Source organism: Canis lupus, chromosome 1 (genome assembly GCF_003254725.2).
Source record: "Canis lupus dingo isolate Sandy chromosome 1, ASM325472v2, whole genome shotgun sequence".
Classification (NCBI taxonomy): Eukaryota; Metazoa; Chordata; class Mammalia; order Carnivora; family Canidae; genus Canis; species Canis lupus.
Genome location: NC_064243.1, coordinates 1,137,557 through 1,152,206, shown reverse-complemented (window position 1 = coordinate 1,152,206; position 14,650 = coordinate 1,137,557). Strand labels below are relative to the sequence as shown.

The 14,650-nt window shown below is 38.6% G+C and overlaps 1 protein-coding gene across 9 annotated transcripts in view; it reads left to right on the top strand.

Annotated features, from left to right (window-relative positions):
- Positions 1-14,650, top strand: part of ATP9B (ATPase phospholipid transporting 9B (putative)) — a 237,389-nt gene that overhangs the window by 49,602 nt on the left and 173,137 nt on the right. For 8 of the 9 annotated variants that reach the window (XM_025421949.3, XM_025421952.3, XM_025421948.3 and 5 more), the window contains one exon: positions 13,753-13,811. The exons of the other annotated variant lie outside the window; for it this stretch is intronic. In XM_025421949.3, coding sequence (XP_025277734.1) covers positions 13,753-13,811 — 59 coding nt within the window. The remainder of the gene's footprint in view (positions 1-13,752; positions 13,812-14,650) is intronic. 9 annotated transcript variants of the gene reach the window in all.

The following is a 14,650-nucleotide window of genomic DNA, read 5'->3' as shown; positions in this document are numbered from 1 at the left end:
ATGAATCATGTGATATGTGGGCTTTGGTCACAGGCTTCTTTCACTTGCATCCTGTGTTCAAGATTCACCTGTGTTGTGGCACCTGTCAGGCTTTCTTTTTGTTGCCAAATAATATTCCACTCTGTGGTACTCCATGTTGTGTTCACCCATTCATCGGTAGATGGACGTTTGGATTGTTTCCACTCTAGGCTGTTGTAAATAATGCTGCTGTGAATGTATACAAATGTTTTTGTGTGAATGCTGTTTTATTTCTTTTGTAAATATACCTATGAGTGGAATTGCTGGATTATATGGTAACTCTGTTTTTTATAAACTGCCAAACTATTTTCCTGGTTGGCGACACCTTTTTGCATTCTCACCAGCAATGTGTGAAGGTTCCAGTTTCTCTACATCTTCACCAGCACTTTTATTGTCTTCTTATCTTCTTTATTGTGGCCATCCTGTTGGGTGTGAAGTGGTATCTCACGGTGGTTTGATTTGTGTTTCCCTGATGACTAGTGATGTTGAGCATCTTTTCATGTCCTTGTTGGGCGTTGTCTTCTTTGGAGAGATGTTTATTCAGATTCTTTGCTTACTGTTTTACCTGGGTTGTTTTTTAATAATTGAGTTGTAAGAGTTCTTTATATATTCTAGATTTAAGTTTCTTGTCAGTATGTGATTTGGAAATATTTTATCTCATTCTGTGGTGTGTGTTTTTCTTCTTGGTGTCCTTTGACACACAAAAGCTTTCGTGTTCATGGTGTCTGACTTATCTGTGTTTTCTTTTGTTGCTCGTGCTTTTGGCTTTGTAGCTTAGAAATGGTTTACCAACCCAAGGTCACAAGGATTTACTTCTGTATTTTCTTCTAGGGACTTTATAGTTTTAGCCTTGATGTTCAGATGTGTGATCCACTTTCATATTTTGTGTATGGTGTGTGTTATGGGTCTGTATTCCTTTGCATGTGACTACCCTGTTGTCCCAGGACCGTGTATTCAAAAGACTATTCTTTTGCAATTAAATTGAACAGTTAACTATTAAGATGTTTTGATGCTTACAGTAGTGGCATGGTAGAGGAAAGGTATGTTGTAGAAAAGAGGTAAGCTTTAGTTTTTGAAAAAGCGAGTCCCCAGAATGGGCCAGGAATAAATTAGTTGTAACTTTGGTGTGTCTTTTTTAGAATGTAGTATAGATCCTGGCTTATTTTTAAAATTGTTTTAATTGTGATATTTGGACTGTGTTGAGATTTGTTTTTGTGTATTACCAATATTCATTCAAAACTAAGTGGTATGGTGCTATCTGTGAAACTGGGGAGGAGGCAGTCCTACATGCTCTTTCTTTCACAGAAATATGGATAAGTCAACACTTGCTGGGAAGATGGCAGGCCACATTCTTGATTTGGGATTCTAGACCCTGGCTCTGAAGGGAGTAGAGCAGAACTTACTTGCAGAGAATTGTGTCTATTCTGTCCACCCTATCAGCAACACGTGAAGGACTGACTCAGGATACTTGTCTTTCTTTCATCTAACTTGGATGTCTCTCAGGGCAGAGGAGCCCAAAACTAGTATGCATTTTTCAAGCCTATGTCAGGTTAAGGAACTGCAGCAGTAGTTTGGGGCCAGCAGTGGCAGTCAGCACATAGGATAGAGTGTCAAATGCCAGGCAGAAGAAGCTGGAGAGAGCATTTCCTCGGAAAATTAGGTCATGTAAAAGTGTCTGTGTTTACTGGTGAGTTTTGAAAGGTATCTCCAACGCCAGTGCTGGGTCATGCTCAGAGAAGACCCCAAGAAAGTATTTTGCCTCTGGCCAGCCTCTAGGCTCAGTGCAAACAGAGGAAGGCTCAGGCTGATTCTAGGCAGCCTGACTCTGTTGGGAATCCCCAGCACAGAGGCAATCAGCAATGATGGGGAGAGTTTGGTCTTTTTCTCTTCTTGTCCTCCTTCTCCCTTCCTCCCTTGTTCCCTTCCTTCTCTAATTCTTTCCTTCTTCCTCCACCATCCCTCCCTTTCTTTCTTTGTCTTTCCCCTTTCCTATGCAAGAAATCCTTTCCAAAACACTGGCTGAAAGACTTCACAGACCACACATGACAAAGAATACACACTTTACGAAATGAGTCTAGAAAAGTCCCTGTATGTGCATGGCTATAGCATATACCAAGCAACAAAATAAACCTAGAAGAGGGGAAAATCAACTCATTTCCTGAGTTAACAGATTATGATGTTTCCACAGAAAATTACAGAGCATGGAAAGAAACCATGTGGCCCAGTCACAGAAGAAATGAACAGAAACTGTTCCTGAGGAAGCTCAGATACCGGGCTTACTAGACAACTCAAAATCAGCTGCCTTAAATATGTTCAAGGAGTTAAAGGAAACAATTGAAAAATGCTAGAAGATATCAGGAAAAACAGTGTATTTACATACAGAATATCAACGAGGGTATAGAAATTATAAAGGAAGCAAAAATTCTGGTGCTGAAAAGTACAATAAATTAAAAGAAAAACTCACTGGAGAGTTTCAGTAGCAAATTTGAGCAGGCGGAAGGAGGAATCAGTGACAGTGCACCTAGGTAATTTCAAGTGAGATGATCCATTCTGAGAAGCAGAAGGAAGAATGAAGAAAAAAAAACAGGTCCTAAGAGACTTGTGGGTAACACCAAGTGTACTTATATGCACTCAGTGGGGATCTTAGAAGGAGAAGCAGGGAGAAAGCGGAGAGAATGTTTGAAGAAATAATGGCCATTAACTTCCCAAAGCTGATAAAAGACAGGACTGTACACATTCAGAAAAATCAGTGAATCCCTAGAAAGATAAATGCAAGGAAATCCACACTGAGACACATTATAATCAAACTGTTGAAACCTGAGGACCAAGAGAGTATTCTGAAAGCAGTGAGAAAGAAGCAGCTTGTCACATACAAGGAAGGCTCTTCAGTAAGAAAGCGTGGAGGTCAGAAGGAAGTGGGGTGACACTAATTAAGATGGTAAAAGAAACAAACTGACAACTAAGAATTGTATATCCCTTTGACCTATCATTCCCAGAGGAAGGAGGAATTGAGACATTCCCAGATGCCTTTAGAATTGAAAACAGGGACTCAGGCAAATACCCATACACTCAAGATCATGCAGTACTATTTATAATTGCCCAAAAGGTGATAACAGCCTGGATGTCTACCAGTGGAAGAATGGATAAGCAAATTACGGTGTTTTCTTATAATGAAGTATCATTCAACCATAAAAATTCACAAATACTGATAAACATAGGTGAACCTTGCAAATATTGCCCTTTGTGAAAGAAATCAGATGCAAAGGACCATGGCTGTATGATTTCATTTATCAAAAAGGGTAGATTCATGGAGCTAGAGAGCAGGTTGTGGTTGCGATGGCCTGGGAAAGTGTATGCAGTTGGATGGGGGCAGCTGCTTAGTGGGCATGACGTGTCCTTTTATGATGATGAAAAGCTTGACAGAGGGAGTTTGCACAACATTGTGAATGTACTCAATGCTGCTATAATATTCACTTTAAAATGGCTGATTTTATGTTATGTCATTGTCACCTAAAAATAGTAAACAATGTTGAAGAAAGCATACTAATGTTATGTCTTTTGTACTTCTGTGATACTCAAACTCAGGATACTTTAAAAATAATTGTCAGTGGGTTTATTTCAAATAGAAATGCAGATTTACCTTTTTAAACAAGAGTGATTATCGTTGGTGATCTTTGGAAGGAGATTTTACATGTAGATGATGATGATGATGTTACTGCTTTTTTTTTTTTTTTACCTTCTCCTGAGTGTGTCAGGTAACGTGCTCATTTGTATAACCACCATTCAAGGTGGGTAGGTGTTAACTCCACATTACAGGTGAGGGACCTGAATCATACTACATGATTTGTTCTGAGCCATTGCAGTTTAGAAGAGTTCATATTTGAACCCGGACCATTCTTACGTCAGTGTTCTTACAGCTGTGGTGCATTGTTGTGTGGCTGGTTATTCTGATACACATGACTGATAAGTAAAATCTGCAATATAAAAAAATGCATGTATATGCTCATTGACTTTAGTTTGAAGTTTGTTTTCTGGTCCAGAATATTTTCTGTACATCTCTTTAATTTCTAGTATTTCATAGTAATCTCTTCCTTATGTGACTTAACTGTGGTTTGTTATCATATTTACAGTATTTGAACTTTCTGTATTTGGAGTTCTTAATCATATTCTTGTAGAAATCCTCTGGGAAAATGTTCTCTGCTTTATTTATTTATTCATTCATTCATTCATTTATTTATTTATTTATTTTAAGGTTTTATTTATCTGAGAGAGAGAGAGAGAGAGAGAGAGAAGGAGCAGGGGAAGGGCCAGGCAGAGGGCAGAAGTAGAGAGAGGCTCTCCACTGAGCAGGGAGCCCAATGCGGGGCTGGATCCCAGGGCCCTAGGATCATGGTCTGAGCCTAAAGCAGACACTTCACCAATGGAGCCACCCAGATGCCCTTGTATGTTTGCTTTTAAAAAGGAAAGGTACTTCCACTTTTAAATATATTCGTATCTTGAGGGTGCTTTGTTAGAAGCAGAGAATATTTTAAGGGGTGTACAATCTCAGTCAACACTGAGATTTTCATTTATTTTTTTAAGTTTATTTTTTGTTTTAGTCATCTCTACACCAAGTGTGGGTCTTAAACTCATAACCCCATGACCCTGAGATGAAGAGTCTCATGCTCTTCCTGCCAAGCCAGCCAGGTGCCCTGACACTGGATGGTTTTCAGTTAGCTCCATGTGTTACCACTTGAGAAGCTGCTTCTTGAGGCACTTGGGTGGCTCAGGTTGAGTGTCTGTCTGCCTTAGGCTCAGGGTGTGATCCCGGGTACCTGGAATTGAATCCCCCATCAGACTCTCTACAGGGAGCCTGCTTCTCCCTCTGCCTGGTCTCTGCCTCTCTCTGTGTCTCTCCTGAATAAATAAATAAAATCTTAAAAAAAGAATAACTAAAAAATAAAGTCCTTCTTTACTGTCTTTTATACTTTGTCTCTGGGCGATGTGTACTTTCTTAGGGAAATCCTGATGTGTAACTGGTTTCCTGAGTTACTGCGTTGCGTACTCAGTTCCTGAGTTACTGAGTTGTTATTTTCTTTCCACTTGGTGAGAAGAATTTCCTTTTGTGACAGTCATGTCTTCAGATAGTTGGGTTTTTTAAAAAATAGTATGCTCAAATGTTAGCTGAATTTTCCCACCAGAAATTGCCTAGGAGCTGATAAAGTCAGAAGTAATCAGAGTGGATTGCTGACATCCAGTCCTCAAGCATCGGTGCTTTCCTTCTCTTATGTGTAGTTTCATGTCTCTGGTCTACTTTTGTGACAGCACAAATGAAGGGGAACACTGGATACTTGGAAAGCCTTTCTGTGTAGTTCTTGTATGTAGTCAGAGCAGTTCCTAGATCAGCATGCTCACCTTTTCACATATTTCTCTTGTGTGGTCTTCTTTCCTGTGGTCTGAGCAGCATTTGGAAAGCATTCATTTGAAGATGTTCAGTATACATCATTACATTTGTACCACATAGTGGTAGATCTTGATCTAGTCAGGCACAAACTGAATTGAGGTTTGTTTTCTTGTCTCTTTAGTTTTCTGTGGCTGGACTAGGTATGTACTCATTACTCTCATCACTGATCTTTTTTTCTCAGGCCATCCTAAGAGGATCTATATGAATTTTATTTTGTCATGATGCTCATACATATAATGTTTTTTATTGCATTGGAGATTAGGGCCTGGAACATATGAAAGCAATGAAAAACCCTGGCTAACAAAGTACCTTCTGACAGGGGAGAGTTATATGTAGGCATGGGTGTGTGCTAGCATCCAGAACCTCCCTCTAGTAAGTGGTTTTCCTCCAGTGATCACCTCTAATCATTGCATTCTCAGCTCCGTGTCTGTACCACTGTTCCCCCAGAGTTAGGTAGGGCTGTTGGTCCATGGTAGGAACTCAAGAAATGTGTTGATTCAGTAAGGTGGAATTTCCAGATCAAATATGAAAAGTTGTAGGCCTGATATTGTCAGACAGCTGCCCAATGAAGGTGCAGCAGTTTGCATTCCATGGAGCCCAGACCTTCCCTTCTCCCATTGTCTTTGTACGCTGTAGTTCTTTTACGTTGCCAACTTTCTTGGTGACAAATATTTTCATTGTGTTTTGCTTGCTGCTTACCTTTTAACATTTCATTGTTCATTTTGGTCTTTGATAAAAGTTTATTCATCTTTTTTCATATGTCCATTTTTACCTTTTTGTAAGTTCTCTAAGAGAAATTTATCCTGTGACAAATATTTTTGTCTTGTTTGACTCATTTTTGTATCTTTGTCTTTTTAATATGGATAAATTTATACTTTGTATGTATGCATATCTTCTAGTCTTTTCCTTTGTGGTTATGCTTCAATCTTAGAAAGTCCATTCAGCCCCCAGGTAAATGAGTATCTTTATTTCCCTCCAGTGTTCCATAGCGGATGTTTTACTCCACTTGTAATTTTACATATCACGTGTGTGTTATGTGAAGAAGGGATCTGTCTTCTTTTTTCTCCCAAAAAATGCTTAGTTAGTTCCTTTAAAACCAGTTATTAATGTTATTAAAGTTCTTTTCTCAGACCTTCGAGAAATGCGTCCAATTGGGACCCTTTGCCTTGCTTTCTCTTCTGCTCCACTGACTCACCCAGATTTCCATGCCAGTTCCATTCCAGTTTTATTTATTTTTATTTTTATTTTTTAAAAGATTTTATTTATTTATTAGAGACACAGAGAGAGAGATTGAGAGAGAGAGAGAGAGAGGCAGAGACACAGGCAGAGGGAGAAGCAGGCTCCATGCAGGGAGCCGGACGTGGGACTGGATCCCGAGTCTCTAGGGCCACGCCCCAGGCCCAAGGCAGCGCTAAACCGCTAAGCCACCGGGCTGCCCTCCATTCCAGTTTTAAACCATGTTCCTTTTTAACACGTTCTAGAGTCTTGGGAAATCTTCCCTCCCTCCCTCCCCTCCCTCCATCTCTTTCTCCATCAGTTACTTTGCTCTTCCCATTTTTTCTTGTTTTCTCTGAGAAACATGAAACACAAGACACTATAAGATCATTGGGAGGTTTTCTTTCTGCTTGTGATTTAGACCAGTGGCTCTGAAACCTTATAAATAGGCTCACAGTTGCTTACCGTCTTTATCTGTGATTTCTTCATTCTCTACAAAGGATCAATGTCAGCTTCCACACTTGGGGTATTTGACCAGTAAGAAATTGCCATGGGATTATTGAAAATCTAGAGGAAACGAGAGACTAGGGACAATTTGAACCATATTTAGTTCATATCCCTTTCAGTAGTAATGTAACCATTCTTGTAGGGCATTGGGATTTTCATACCTTTGCAGGCCCAGGAGAGAGGAAGGCTGCTTTTTCATAAAGCTTCTGGTTTTTGTGATTGAGAGTCTTAGAACTAGTCTTAGAACTAGTTAATTATGAACCATTCATGTTAACAATATTTTGTATTTTAACACTTGGTAGATGTGTCAGAAGTCTTTCTAACCACAGAAAACAAAACTAGAAATTTCTCTTATACAAACAAACACCAGCAGGCTTCACCAAGACTTTGAAGTGTCCCGTTGGTAGTAAGACCATAAAAATTTTCATTTGTATCTGTTAGTTGATAAAATATTTAGTAATGAGATACTTATTAAATTTTTCAAACCTTTGTATTTTTCTATAAAATACTTAGCGAGTATAGGGAATTGCTATGATACTTCTCTGTTTAGTTCTGCATATTGCTTCAGGCAAAGGATGTGTGCATTTGTGGGATATAAAGTCTGTATGGATGGATAGTCTCTTCTGCAGCTTCTGGACTCTCTGTTGGTAATTACATGGATGGAATAGACCATTTTAGTTAGTGACATAATTTTAGAGGGGAAGTGGTTGCCTAATGTAATTGACCCAGTGAATAATATGAAGTCTTTTATCTTTAAATGTTTCTTACCACAATATTTCCATATTCTTTCTAGAGCTATCTAATTTTTTTTTTTACTGATAGAACAAAAAGATTTGTGTTTAACTTGAGCTTCTTAATTTTTTTTTTGTGATTGCTAAAAAATGCTTTTTAAAACTACTTGGATTATTGCTCGTGAATGTTTAAGAGTAAAAATTGGTTACTTCTAGCAAGATGCTTTATAAGCCTCACTCTAAAACAGCAGTATTTCCTTTTTTTTTTTTTTTTTTTTAATTTCCTAGGCTGTAATTCATACAATTGACATGTCACTGTATTTGATCTCACCCTGCTTTACGTCTGCTCATGAGTGTAAGTTTCCTACAGGCAGGATCTTGCCCGTATTCTTCTGTCTGTCCCCAGCCTGTGTCAGGGGAGGGGTACCACAGGCCCCTGTGTCCCCGCCCACCTTCAGCAGGACTCAGAAAGAAGTTGTGTGCTCCCCCAGGGTCTCCTAGCCCCTATGCTCCATGACAGGTTGCATGTGGCCTAGATAGCCTCATGTTGTAAAGCCACCCTTCATGGCCAGAGACATTTCGTCTGTATTCCTACCCTTGCCTTTTCCCGAGTCTCTGGCCCTCAGATCCCTTTACTGCCTCAGGCTTTCACTACAGACCCTCCCATGTGCCTTCTTGATTTCACTGAGTGGGACTTCTCTTTGGAGGCCTCTTCCTTGGCAGCCCTGCCACATGGTGGTGGTTTTTCAACCAGGGCCTAGGGGCTGCTTCACCTGGAGCCAACCACCCTCCCTGTCTTTCCCAAGCTTACTCCCTTCTGCATGTGACTCCAGCTATTTTTCAGCTGCAGACCCCTTGGTCTTATGCCTTCTCATTGTTCCCAGCCCCTGTGATGTTCTAGGTGATGATGTCTAGGCCTAGATGTTCTAGGTGATGATTTGTCAGCTTTTCCTTTATGATTGTGCTTTTCTTTCCTAAGAACTCTTGGTCTACTGCAAGTTCACAAAGATTTTCTGTTTCTCCTATGTTTCTTCTAGAAGTTCTTCGGTTTTAGGATTTACATTATGTATATCCATTTTGAGTCAATATTTGTACTAGTACCAAGTGTACATGTAAGTACTTTTTTTGCATGTGGATATTCAAATGCTTCTAATGTTTTGGAAAAGTGGTCTTTCTCACATGGCTTTGTCTTATACTTTTGTCAAAAGTCAGTTGTCTTTTTGTGTATCAGTTTATTTTTTGGACTCTCTCTTCTACTCTACTGATATGTTTGTCTTTATGCTAATACCATTCTTTTATTATTTCTTTATAATAATTTTTGAAATCACATAGTGTTGTTTCCATTCAGCTTTGTTTTTTTCATTTTCAGTCAGGTTTAGGTCTTGTGTTTTTGTGTATTTTGATATGTCTTTTAAAATCAGCTTGTGGGGATCCCTGGGTGGCGCAGTGGTTTGGCGCCTGCCTTTGGCCCAGGGCGCGATCCTGGAGACCCGGGATCAAATCCCACGTCGGGCTCCCGGTGCATGGAGCCTGCTTCTCCCTCTGCCTATGTCTCTGCCTCTCTCTCTCTCTCTCTCTCTGTGTGTGACTATCATAAATATATATATAAAATCAGCTTGTGAATTTCTGTAAAAATGGCTGCTAGGATTTTGTTTGGGATTGCATTGAATCTAGAGATAAATTTGAGGGAGAATTAACATCTTATTAATACTAAGTCTTCTGACCCATGCATGAGATAGATCTTTCCTTTTATTTATCTTAAAATTTCTCTCAGCAATATTTATTTTCAGCGTATAGGTCACTTTCAAAATACAGTTTACTTATATATGTAAATAAATATATTAATTACATTTCCCAGCTATCCACTTCATAATCCATGTTAAATTAGTTTTCTACCTCCACAGACATTTAAAGTGTTAAGAGAGTTGGTGGGTACTGGTCCCACCCAAATAACAGAGATAAGCCAAGCAATCTGCTGCTGTGGTGTGCAGTTTTCTGCCCAGGAAAGTACACCTGTCATCTGGTGTTGACCTTCTGGAGTGCCGCATATATGCGATCAAGTCCTTGTTTAAAAAGGTGCTTAATTATCTCCTACCCTTATTACCTCTGTGTATTTTGTTGGGAAAGAAGTAATTAATATGTTTTCATCCTCATTTGGTGTCTGTGTCTAGTTACATGTGGCTTATATAGCTACTTTCCCATTAGTCCCTTATTACGTTTGATCCATTTAACCGATAAGGAATAGATTGATGTAAGTTTCTCTTGTTTTAGAGTGGGGTAAGTTTGATGCATTTGCGAAGAACAAAGCAAATGTCTTAAAAATATATTTCAGTTATGCTTTGAACCTGTCACGGGATCTGGGTTTAGTCGACACTGTAATGTTTGTTGATAGCAGATAAGCACATTGTGTAGAGGTGTGCATATATACTGCTGGTGCTTAGGTGGGTCCAAAGGCATCGTGAAGCTCTGTTTGCTGTGTAACTAAGGAGAGCTATGAGGTGAGGGCTTCCAGTCAAAAGAAACAGCAAGTGTTGAGGACTTGCTAGAAAATTAATTTGAGGTTAGTTGTTAAGAACATGTGTATAATGATGTGAATCTGAATTATATTATAAGTAATTGTCAAATGATGGAGATTTTGGGGGGAGATAAACATAATCCTTAGTTTTGCCAACCGGTTCATTTGGAATTCATATTGAATTAGGGAGGTGATAGTAATGGAGCATATTAATAGAATATTCTCTTTATTCAAGCAAAAAATGAGTAGCAGTGAGATTGGTGGACAGAGTCTGTGTTTAAGAAGCTTTGGAGTAAAAACAAAACAAAACAAAAACAACAAAAAAAAGAAGCTTTGGAGTAAGAATAAGTAGTCCTTTGAGTTACGTCTTGGATCTTTCAAAGGAGCCTGTGAAACTTGGTTCATGGAACGAGCGAGTTGAATGCTTTTATTCTGTGAGAAACATGTAAGCTGCTACGCTTTGGAAGCATGGTGGCAGGAACATTTATTCCTAGGAAGAGGGCTTGATGGAAAGATTTTATTGCATTAGTTTGGAGAGAGGAAAGGATGGCTATTACTGTACCTGGTAACATTCATTGTTGACTCTTTCATCAGAGAGAAAAGGCCAATACTGGATGACTTCCAGGGCTTGAACTTGAGGTAAATTAAATACAGCATTTTTAAGGAAAACTGTCCTCAAGTATAAGTACTGGTGTATGCATCGTTACTGTATTTAGAATTTGGTTCTGTCAAGTATAGCTCTGAAATTATTAAATTTTAAATGCGCATTTCAAAAACACTTTGCATTGTGGATGGCTCTATTGGGTTGTGAGAACAGGTGGCAGATACATGTTTTTTTTTTTTTTTTTAAACATTTTTTTAAATTTTTATTTATTTATGATAGTCACAGAGAGAGAGGGGGGTGGGCAGAGACACAGGCAGAGGGAGAAGCAGGCTTCATGCACCGAGAGCCCGATGTGGGATTCGATCCTGGGTCTCCAGGATCGCGCCCTGGGCCAAAGGCAGGCGCTAACCCAGGGATCCCCAGATACATGTTTTCTTTGTGCTGTAACATGTAAAATTTAGGAGTTTCCTTCTGTTACCAATCCCTCATCTCTGATGATAGTATGTTAATAGGGTCAGATGTTAGCTTAGTTCACGAAGGGTGTCCAGAAATCAAACTGTTGGTGTAGGCATGAGTTGTCCACAATTGGGCAGCTAGGGTCATGGTCATGGTGCTGGGCTGTCATTGACAGGCGGGTGCCTGGGGAAAAGGTAATGCTCCCTCTTCTCTTCTAATGCCCTAACTGCTCTGGAAGAAAGAGAAGTCAGTGAGTTCACGTGACTGTGCTGTAAAGAAGTACAAGGAGCCCCTGCACAGAGATTAATGAAAACTATTTAGAGAACTAAGAGCCATTAAGCAATTTGACCAATTTTTCAAAATGTAGAAATGTGTACTTTAAGTAGGTAAGCGAGGCAGATTGCCATACCAGTAGGACATGATGGCCTTCTCATGTTTTATTCTCATTGTCCTATCATTAATGTGAGAAGTTTCTACGCTGCATTTTACCATCACCTGTTTTCCTTACACAAGTAATTGTAAGTAATTTCCTCGGAAATGAATAAAAGTCACGATACAATGCCCCCAAACTAAAGGCTATTAATATTAAATATAAATTGTGTCTGTTATGTGACAGTAGCATCTCTCTCAGAAATAAGATATTGATGAAGGAGTCAGAAAGGGATATATTTTTCTGTCTCAAAATATTTAAGAATTGTTTACTACATTTATTATATCTTATGATTACAGCTATTTCTCTTCCTCTCCTTTTTAAATGGGTATGTTACTGAGAATATAGAAGAGCAGAAGGAAGGAAAAGTGGGTTGGATGGTAGGAGAGAAAATAATATGAAGTGATAAGACAGGAATTCTTTCGAGTAATACCCAGGGAGCATGAGATCACTGAGGTAACTTTACTACCTGGTGCTTGGCTATAGAAAACACAGTAGTGGGACCATAGATAACGAAGCCTGAAGGGACCAATTGAAAAAATAATTAAAATAGACATTCTTTTATAGGTATACTTTCTGGCTATTAATAGACACGTACTTATCAATTATGAAGATATCTTAAGATTTGTTTCACATGTAATTCTAAAGAACATTGCTATTTTATATGAATAAAAAAATAGCTCCCCTCTGCAACTAGTTCTAGTTCTTATGTGTTTATTGTATAATTGAGAAACATGGAAAAACATAGTATTCACAAAACTTTTTTTGATATCCTCAAAATACACCTTTAGGAAAGGTGTGATACTGTTGACACTCAGCTGCTTCAAAAAGTATTTAGGAAATAAGTTTGTAATAAGTTGAATGTGGTCTAAAAGTCAATGGTATAACTAACTAGTAATGTTAGTTTTTGATAGTGTGATATGAACTTTTACCTCTTTTTCTGTTAGCTTCAGAGTAAATTGAATGAATGTAAAGGCATAGACATTTTCCCATGTTAAACCGGTAGCCACAAAAAGATAAAAATAGTTCCACAAGGGTGTTGCTAGTTCTAAATTGACTGAGGGAGGGGTGGTGGGAGAGGGAAGGAGAGAAGGAGGGAGGGAGAATGGAGAGTCTCAGAGAAAACTTGAGTAAGTTTTGTTGCTTATGTAGGATGGTGTCTTAAATTACGTATATGACATTTCATCTACTCTATGCGACATTAATGTTACATAGTATTGTGTAACATTAAATTTTATAGATCGTTGTACACTAGATATAATATAGATAACTTAAGAATTTACACACGGTATCATGTAAGAAGAATCACTTCTTGTAACAAAGCTTTCAACTTTATCAGTATCAGTTATCAGTACGGATCCATCTGTGAGACTACCAGTGCACAGTGATTTTATGTATCCTTTTCTTCACTTCTTTTGTTCTGTCAGTTATGTGTCAATCAATGCCATTCACAATATTAATACAAGGATTTTACGTCTTTATGTTATTCACTCATTAAATCACCCCTAGTGCTATTTCTGATCATCAGTGCTGGACCCAGACCTGAAATAATGGCAGATTTGGGAAGATCTTCCAGTTGGAGCCCTCTCCCATACCGCATGTCTTGTATTGGGGGCAGTTAGCTCTTTGTGCTTGGGAGCTGACTAAGAGAAGTTAATTTTTAGTGACTGTCTATATGAAATAAAATTATTTTGAAAGTATTAGTCCAGATAAATATCTAGTGTTTTTCCCCCCCTCTGAAAATTATTTCTAAAATATTATTTGTCAATTGAAACTTTAACTCTGGTGTACTATTATTTCCTTGGGTTGATTATACTTCTTCTTTTTTTTAAGGTAAAGTGCAAGTTAAGAGTTCAGACATACAAGTTGGAGACCTCATCATAGTGGAAAAGGTTGATGCATTTTTAATATATTTTAGACATGTCTATGCCAGTGATTAACATTTAGCCTGATTGCAGTAACTTTGAATCTGAAGGAAATTGTTTGAGACAGTTATTTTAAATCTTAACATCTTTGTATACGATATGATGTATGTGAAGAAAAATCTAGATTTTTCTGTAGTCTGTTTTGCTTTAGTACATTTCAGTATGCACAGGTGAAATTGTACTTTGTCTAAAGTAAGTCATGTGTTAACTGCTTAATATTGCATTATCAGAATGATTTCATTTGACAAAAGATTTATATTAGAGGGGATGTCTGGGTGGCTCAGCGGTTTAGCACCTGCCTTCGGCCCAGGGTGTGATCTGGAGTTCCAGGATTGAGTCCCACATCGGGCTTCCTGCATGGAGCCTGCTTCTCCCTCTGCCTGTGTCTTTGCCCCTCTCTCTCTCTCTGTCTCTCATGAATAAATAAATAAAATTTTTTTAAAAAGAATTATATTAGTTAGAACCTGGTTATCATAGGATACGTTTCATTTTCTAAAACCGCCTTTTATAGATAGATGTATTACAATGATTGGATATTAATTCTTAGGGTTTAGAAACTTCAGGAAGGAAAGCTAAAGTACAAGAAAATCAGAAAGAAAAAGCTTAGGTCAATACAGGACAGAGCCATTAAGAACAGCCCTTGGTGTCAGAGTGGCAGTCATGCAGTGACCTGGGGAGTGCCTGCACAGGCTGTCTGCTGTGGGTAGAGGTGCTACTGCATATGCGCTGACTTTCCTGAGTGATGGTGAATGAATGGACAAGCCTCTTTGTTTTCTTCTTTTTTCTCTTTTTTTGTTTCTGTTTTT